The sequence below is a fragment of the Tubulanus polymorphus genome, chromosome 6 (assembly GCF_964204645.1).
Source record: "Tubulanus polymorphus chromosome 6, tnTubPoly1.2, whole genome shotgun sequence".
NCBI classification, from domain to species: Eukaryota; Metazoa; Nemertea; class Palaeonemertea; order Tubulaniformes; family Tubulanidae; genus Tubulanus; species Tubulanus polymorphus.
Genome location: NC_134030.1, coordinates 9,942,441 through 9,951,580, shown reverse-complemented (window position 1 = coordinate 9,951,580; position 9,140 = coordinate 9,942,441). Strand labels below are relative to the sequence as shown.

The following is a 9,140-nucleotide window of genomic DNA, read 5'->3' as shown; positions in this document are numbered from 1 at the left end:
ACATTGTCGCTAGGCCTACTGTACTGCCACTACTTTACTTGCTTGCTACTTACTCGGCTAAATTAATTTGTCTTCATCCACGCTTACTTCCCCCCTCCCCCCCCCCCCCATGTTAACAAGTAATTTCTGCCAACCGAACCACCAGTCGCAGTAGCCGTAGGCAGTATACTATAGTGCAGTAGTGGGTACCCAGTGGCATGCCATTGCCATGCCACTGGGTATAGGCCTATGTTGCCCGTACACAGTCACCACCTACTAGGCCTTAAATATTCCAACAACCATTCCAAATCCAGCAACAAAAAATAAACAATAAATTTTAAGGCCTCGAAACAGAAGAATGGTAGTTCCCTGTATTCAGAGTCAATGAAAATGTATTTCTTGTTGCAGATAGATAGCCTAACCAATTTCAGGATAAGTACTTTTCATTCCTTTATTTATATACGTAGCCTAACTGTTTAATCCTGGCCCTGGCCACTGAGGGTGTATGCATTAGGTCTGGTCCCAGTTTCACTGAGCTAGTTAGCCAACAATTAAGCTGAGAAATTTTGTTAAGTGGCAATTCAGGGGCAGATCAGGAGAGTATACAGGGGTGTACACCCCTTAAAACTTTTAAGTCGCAATGAAATTTAAAGGAAAAATTAAAAATATCAACAAGTATTTTTAAAAAGCTTATATTCCAAAACATGTTCTCTGTAGGCCTACTTCCAAAATATAGGTATTATGTTTTCTGATGATCTGGTGCCCTTTTGATTTTTAATTATATATGATACTGATATGTATGCCCTATTTTGGGCTGCACCCCTCCCTGAATCAGTCTGCCTGCAATTAAGAGGATGTTTATAGATAATTTGATTTAGAGGAATCTTTTAATTTAGTGCCTGATGTTAGGCCTTCCACAGCCTGGTAGAGGTGGTTTAGGTGAACAAGTTAGTCTTCACACTGCAGGACTTTTAGGTGAAGGTGAAACTGGCCCTTGTTTATGCATAGGCTACTGTGTGTGCACGCTTATCTTTATGCTTATTCAATTAGAATACCCATGTAGCTACCAAATAAGCACCGCTTCAGAGGATTTTAGAAATTTTCACTTCAATAACACTGTGTTCTATTTTTGGGCACTAGCTACTATTATGCACAATTTTTTCAATCAATTCTATCACATTGATATACATATATGTGTCACTTCTTTTGCATGTAGTAGGGTCTTACAGTAACCAGTGTGCTCTCTCACACCTCCCTGTGATATTGGCCTGAGACTGACAAATAATCTTTTTTGTAGCGTATTGGTCTCGTAGCAGACAGCATTTTAAAGTATGCTGGGCTAGATGGTGTAGGCTTATTTGAATGGACAAGGATCGTGTGCCCCGGAGGAACCATTGAAACATTGATGGAAGGTAATTTCTCGGTTCAGTACTGATTTATATTGTTCATTTTCATTGGGTTACTGATTAGTTGTATATTACAGAATTGAAAAAGGTGAAGATGCTGAATGTGGAACAACTAATCGTCCATGTTGGAACAAATAATATGACGCGTGATGTCCCGCTTGAGATTGTTCTGCGAAGACACGTTGAATTAATTCGATTGTTGCTCTATAAATGTACTGGGACCATCATTGTACCAGCTCTTTTTCCTCGATGTGATGAGTAAGTATCAAGAATAGATTTTTCTTGAAGTACTATATTTATGATCGATGTAATGATTTTTAAATTTCTTTCTTTTTTAAAGTTTCGATGCTGACACAAAAATATTTCATTACAATGAAATGCTGCACCGCGAATGCTTTACACTTGGTGTAAAGTTCGTTGATTTTCACTTCTCAAGAGATCTCCTTTCACCGTAAGTAATCGTTTAATTTTAATAAGCCCAGTAGGTTATGTGCATTTTTTCGCGATTTAAACTAACTTGTTTTTTTCTAAATTTTGTGATCTAGGACTGACTTGTTACACCCCAGCCGTAAGGGAAATCAGTTCATAAATAACAGGATAATGGAACTACTGCTATTGAAAAATGAAGATGAAATGTACGTAGAATTGCATTATTTTATCCAATTACCAGGTATGCAAACTACATAAATTTTATGATTGTACTGGAAATAATGAATGATTCTTAATCAGGTGCCCTCAATACTTTCCATATGAGATTGAAAAGATGCAAAGAAGTAGAGCAGTCCATCGACGAAAGGTAATCATTTAGCATTGATATCCTAGAAAATGAATGATTTGCAATTAGTTTTTATAACTTGAATACGAAACCACTTTATTCAAAATCCTTGCATTGAATTAATGAATCATATTGATAGCTGATAGCAAAAAACAAATTGAAGGATGATCAAGCAAGAGCATGGGATGATTCAACAATAGTGGTAAAGTTGTTTTCCTAAGTGATTTGTACGTGATTTATCTTTATAAAGTTAGATATATTTTAACAGTTTTTTGTATCCTTCAATCCAGTATAGCAGTTTTGACGTTGCGCATCATACAAGGAAACAATTCTGTTGTGAAGATCAAAGAGCCTTTTTCACATTCGACCAGGTACATATCATCTCAAGAACTTATGATTTAATATTAGTTTGGTCACTTTTATTTCACAATTACCTAAAGGCTGTGCATGCACAAATCTGTCTTTTTTTTCCAGTACATGACTAAAATTGATGTGGCTGGTGTTGCTATTTGTTTAAAGCCTCAATTATTTACTCCTTTTTATCAGACTAAGAACGTGAGTAATATGTTTCTCGAAATGAAATTATAGAAATTCATTGGTATTGGTATGATTTATGCTGTAAAGCTTTGTTTTCATATTCAGGGATGCTACAATAGAAGTTGTCACAATACTAAAAGATTTAACAGAAAAAGGAAGTCAGTGGAACATGTAAGTTTGATGCCCTTTCTGCGAGATGCGGGTTCATTTTTGTTATTTTTGCTTAGATGTTGAAGCAAAAACAGATTAATGTGCTCTTCCACATTAGGTTATTCATCCACAGACGGATCCTGCTGACTCGACATGTTTTTGCGGAGTTGAATTCACCAATTGGAAAGATCTTCTAGACCATGTTAGTTTAAACCATACTGAAATGTAAGTACAACATAATTCAATTAATTTAGTACCTACAAATCTAAATGACTTAATGCAAATGACTCAGAGATACCCATGTTTTATGTTAGGCCTATATGGGTAATTTCATACTCTATCTATTCATATGTCTAAAAAAAGTGAGTTGATAATGTGTATTTCAGGCGGACAATGGAGGAAGAAGGAAAGGACGCGGCTTGTGACAATTTCTCGGAAGGAACGATAGAGGAAGCAGAAAAGATGCAGGAAGATAGTTCGAAAGAAAGGATAGAAAGATTAAAGATGCAGGAAGATAGCTGGATGGAAAACAAAAAACAGCTAAGTATCACAGGTGGTGGAGGTATCGAACCAATCATAATTGATGATAGTGATGAGAATGATTCTGATGATGAACATGTATGTAGAAGAAATTTTAGTTACAATCCAACAGAAATGTGCCTCAATGACTATCAGTTTTTGAAAATTCCTCCTGTTATGCCATCAAAGGTCACGTCATTCAGAATTTGTGACATGTCTAATTCATGTCATTTGGCTGATGATGCCCCCACTATGCCCCACAAAAATCAGTTGGAGGACATAAAAGCACAGATGCAGTCAAGGATTGTCCGTGACCCTTCCATTAATATCCATGTGAGACTCGATACAGGCTGCTATTCTATTGATCAGATTAATAGGTTTCTTTTCTTACATTATGCTAAAACCAAACAACAAGATCTTTTTGCCATGAATCTTTGGGTAAATAGTAAGCCTTTAAGCCCCACTGATTCAGTCGATTGGGAACAGATTCAAGCATTTTCAAATATGCTCTTTTCCTTAAAACCCTCTCAACAATTTCCAGTTGGTAATAATAATAGCGTATCTGTATCAGAACTTCAGACGATGACTAATCAAAAATGGTTTGAAGGATCTGTGTTAAATGCTTTTGCATCTATGATAAATGAACAGTACTGTAATATTCATGCATTTATGATGCCACTTACATTTGATGCTAAGAAATATGTTTCAAATTTATATAAAAGATTCGGTCCTAATCCACTCATAAGTTGTGATAAACTAATTTTTTTCCTGCATGTTGGCACCCAAAACGATTTCGTATTTCTAAATTCTTATGGACATGTTGTTGCCAATCATTATGCACTAGCAGTTTTTTACCCAAAAAGTAACAAACTGTGTTATGCTGATACACTAGCATGGGATTGTCCAAGGGAATTTAAAAATCATTTAAGATCTGTTTTGAAAGGTTTGAATTGCCCTGATCCTGTTTATATCCACCTCCATGATCCTCATTTTGTTACTGAAAATTCAGTGCATGTATGTAGTAATAATTGTACTAGTTATTACCCACTCCAATCATGTTCATCTGTCTGTGGCCCTGCTACATTAATTGGTGCTTGCATTGCAACCTATTATGAAAAGGATATTTCAAGTGTATTTTCATCTCCCAATGAATTATCTTATCTTAAGAACATTTCTAACTATTCTGATTTTGTTAGATTGATATTGATTAATTGGCTTATGAAACATCTAATTGATATTACTCAACTCTTCTCAAAGTCATCTCAACCTACTGCTAATAGTACTACTTTCTCTAAGATATCACGATTATCTCGCAGACAGAGACATAAACGATCAACTGAGTCAAATAATACACTAGCTAGTTCTGAATTAAAGATGTCAGACTCTTATATTGCCCCTAAAAAAAGCAAATCAGTCTTAACTACAGCCAAATCTAAATCTACACCAATTTTGAATAATGAATCAACACTTGAATCTACACCAATTTCGAATTATGAATCTGCAGCAATTTTGACTAATGAATCAACACCAATTTCGAATAGTGAATCTGCACCAATTTTGACTAATGAATCAACACCTGAATCAACACCAATTTCGAATAGTGAATCTGCACCAATTTTGACTAATGAATCTACACCAATTTCGAATAGTGAATCTGCACCAATTTTGACTATTAAATCTACACCTGAATCTACACCAATTTCGAATAATGAATCTACACCTGAATCTACATCCTCAATTTTGAATCCTCAATCCTCATTAACTCTAAATTCAGCTGAACCATTAACTTCCCATATTAATGGTTCTAAAACTACTATCTCCCATCGCATCAGGAGAGGAAAGCATTATCTTGAAGTTGCTTTTCATTCAACTGGCAGTAAGACGAAGTATAAAAGTTTTCATTGTACAGACCAAGGTACAAATGACCAGGTAGCCATTGACACTATCAAGAAATACCTCAACAACCAGAATCCACTTAGTGATGAATGGGTTGAAAATGGGGAAGTAATGACTGGTGCTGACACAAAATATTATTTCGATAGATTCACTTTTGATTTTACAAAAACAGTTCGTCTGCATAAGAATGTGCGGCCTTCATTTGTTGGTAACCAGACAACGATGAAAGCTTCCTTAACATTAAAAAAGAATTGGCAAACCCATAGATTAGATAATAAATTTGAATTTATTGAGCCAATTGTTGAGGATACTTCTCAATTTGTGGCTGCAGAAATGCTCATAAAATGTTCGTCAAAGTCTTCAGTTTGTAAATCATCATGTGGATATTATCTTTCAAAGTTGAATATGTCCAGTAACATCACTAATTGTCCCTCATGTCAAATTGACGTTGTTTTAAATGATAAACAATGTATTCATTGCTCCATTACCATGTCTAACAAATGGAGGAAAAATGCTGATGGTGAAACACTTTGTTCCAACTGTTACAACTATAAGCTGAAGAATAAACGTGATCGTCCTGTGAAGTTAAGGCAGCAGTTTGAGCCAAAAAAATTAATTCACCCTCATTTTATGTGTTATTGGGCAACAAAACTTGTATTATTTAGTACTGATTTATCCAAGTGGAGAATCTTCAGCAAACCACTTAATGGTCAATATCATGACAATATTCCTTTACAAATTAAAAAGCGACCTAATTTATCTACTAGAGATAGATGGGATGAAAATAGAGTCATGATGAAAGCCACAGCAATGAAGGTTCTTTCTGCCACCAATGCTCACAATAACCTTCATGTATCAAATGTAAATGATGGCGCCGGTCATGACCATACCCTAGATCAAATTTCAAATAGATTGAAATATATTGATAAATCTTCGATAAAATTACATATGAAATCTCAAGACGAAATACCTATTCTAAGTTCTGATTGGAGAAATACTGAAAAATTATTAGAGGGTAACTATGAATCTGTCCTTTTATTTCAACGAGGGGATGCCACACTCAAACGTAATTATCACATTATTCTCTCTGATCCTCGTTCTCTGGAACATTTATCCAACTTTGGACAATCTGTCATTGGTATTGACGTGAAACATGATTTCAATTCGTGGAAATTCAAAACTTCATTTGTAACTTTTGCAGACAACAAAAATGAAGGACGTATTGCTGCTGCATCAATTAGTAGTGATGAAGGGGGGGCTACTCATGCAACTACCATCCAGTTAGTTCTAGCCAATACACCATGTAAAGACGAAAAATGTAATCATCCATCTGAATTCTATATATTTAATGATGGCAATGGTTTTTTCAGAATCAAGCCATGTTCATCAACATCTAGATTTTGTCCTTTTGTACAACATGATAAAGATGCAAGTCTAAAGCAAGGAGCATCTGACAATAATCTTAAATCAGTACTATGTAATTTTCATGTCCTGCAGTGTATTCGTCGCTTCATGAATGAAAATCAAGAACTTCGCTTATTTTGCAAGCCTCTAGAAACTGGTTTCAAATGCATTATGAGATCATGGGATGCTTCCTCTAGAACTGATATAGCCAATTCATTTATTAGTTTTATTGAGAATGATATTTCTTTAGACCTTATGTCGCAAGATACAAAAACATTATTTATTGATTACCTAAAGAAGAATTGGTTTAATTCCCAAATTTGGTCTGATGCATTCAATGCTGAATCAATTTATCAGTCAGACCAATCTAACAGAAATAACCCTTTGCTATTAACTGATAATATTACTGAGCGCAAATTCAAACAAATAGATGATGTCTACTTAAGTGGACACCTAAATAAACTGATATCATCTTTTGTACGATTACTGTTTGAAAATGTTTTTAATGATGAGATCAAAGCGACAAATATGAACAATCTCCAATTTAAGCAACTTGACCAACGAGTTAAGAATATACGTCACCTTGAAAAGATAGAAAAGTGTTGCAAAAGAGCCTTTGATTTATTACAGAATAATGAGATTTTAAAATATGATGAAGAAACTAATTGGTTTGTTGTGAAGAGTTCTTCACGAAAGAACTTAAATAGGTTAGAAGATAATGATAATTTTTTCAATGGTGATACTCAATATACATTCAATCAGCTTGATGTTTTAGAAGAAAGATTCCCCGATAAAGTATCAATATCCGAGGAACATTCATATGACATTTCAAAAAAATGCCGAAGGTACATAGGAAATTTAGATTCAATATCCAGTCGTATCTTATTCAATTACGTTATTACAATCGTTCCTGAAAATTGTCTTTCATACGTAGATGGTAATTGCCATTTAATCAATTTGAAACTAGGTATATGTACTTGTGAAGCTTTTATAATGATTGGACAACCATATTTTTGCAAACATCTTTTTGCCTGTTTTGCCCAAAAAAACAATATAACCACAACGAAGGCTTTAATTGATGCATATAAATTCCACATTGTGGAGCCTCTGCCAACTTACAATTTTACTCGACAAAATATTTCTGTTTCATCTACCCTCATTGATAAGTTAAAAGATCATTCCCACATTGCTAGCTCGAATGATATCAATGCTGCTCGGAAAGGGCACATTCTAAGTATTTTACATAATGAAAGCCACTGTGGAATTAAGTTAATAAGCGGACGACCTGCCAAACGACAACCTCACAATATGGCTCATAGGCGTGCTGAGGGTCCAATCAAGGACAATCAGGTTGCCATAAACCTTCCTGAACTTGAAGTGATAGACCCTTACTGTCCTAAGGTTACAATGCCTAAAGATGCTGAGAATGCAAGACACGGAGGGCGAAAGATAATTAGACCTGCTAACAGAGGTGTATCCTTTTCTGCTATGGTTGAAAATGCTGCTATCAAACTAGGTAAAAAAGCTAAAATATCAGAAATTGAAACCATAGACTCCACTGATCCAGATCCTGGCAATGATATCGAATTTTCAGCAGATATTTTAAGTCAGAATAAATCATCCTTACCAAAAAAATCAAAAGATACCAAACCAAAAGATATTAAGTCAATACCAGTTGTTAAAAATGACTCGAAGTCTGTTTTATTTGAAAAAAGTATTGTCTGTTCCTTTTGTATTAAAGACAAAATAAATCCTCCATATCTTTGTTCATGTCGCAGGGAACTAGATAGGCACATATCCACTTCTCATTCATCTTTGAAACCTATCTCATGTGCTATTTGTTGGGCAGATGGGGTTATTAATTCATATGCAAGTGAAACATTCCTTCAAAAGCACATTCGTATTGAACATAATCATCATAAGAAAAAATCTATTGTAATCGATTATAATAATAGAGATGATTATCTCAACAGTTCTCCTATTACAGAAATCAATAATTCCAATTCTGAAAAAGAATTAGAAATTCTTATAGATCAACCTGGAAATGCAGGCCTCCAAAACCTAGCAAAATTGAAACTAGATAATCTTTTGTCATCAAAAGTTGAAAAAACCCCTTCTCGGTTAGTTGCTGAAACCTGCCCTGTCTGCCACAAAAACTGCAATGCTAATCCTAAGAAAAAGTCCACATTCTCAATTGAATGTGATAATTGCCATAGATGGTATCATTGGAAATGTGCTCCAATCAATGAGGCTCCTCCTGAACATATCAGGTGGTTTTGTTTTCATTGTGACCCGATTTCCTAAATAGTTTGTATAGAATATTATTGATCGGGTTTCGAATGAATCCCTGACGTTAGAAATATTTTCATTTCCCATGGTGAACGTAGAAGCCTATAATGACCGTCACTTAGTCACCTATATATTTACTCGATTATATATAAGGTTAAGAAGCGATGTATATGCACTGGTGTTTA

General features: G+C 34.9%; 1 protein-coding gene across 1 annotated transcript; it reads left to right on the top strand.

Moving 5' to 3' along the window:
* The first annotated feature begins 140 nt into the window (after positions 1 to 140).
* On the top strand, positions 141 to 9,140 carry LOC141907916 (uncharacterized). The gene is made up of 11 exons (XM_074797676.1): positions 141 to 1,391; positions 1,463 to 1,643; positions 1,726 to 1,836; positions 1,931 to 2,020; positions 2,115 to 2,181; positions 2,300 to 2,362; positions 2,456 to 2,531; positions 2,635 to 2,715; positions 2,803 to 2,868; positions 2,966 to 3,072; positions 3,234 to 9,140. The coding sequence occupies exons 1-7, from the start codon at positions 1,385 to 1,387 to the stop codon at positions 2,462 to 2,464; spliced, it is 528 nt and encodes a 175-aa protein (XP_074653777.1). The 5' UTR covers positions 141 to 1,384; the 3' UTR covers positions 2,465 to 2,531; positions 2,635 to 2,715; positions 2,803 to 2,868; positions 2,966 to 3,072; positions 3,234 to 9,140.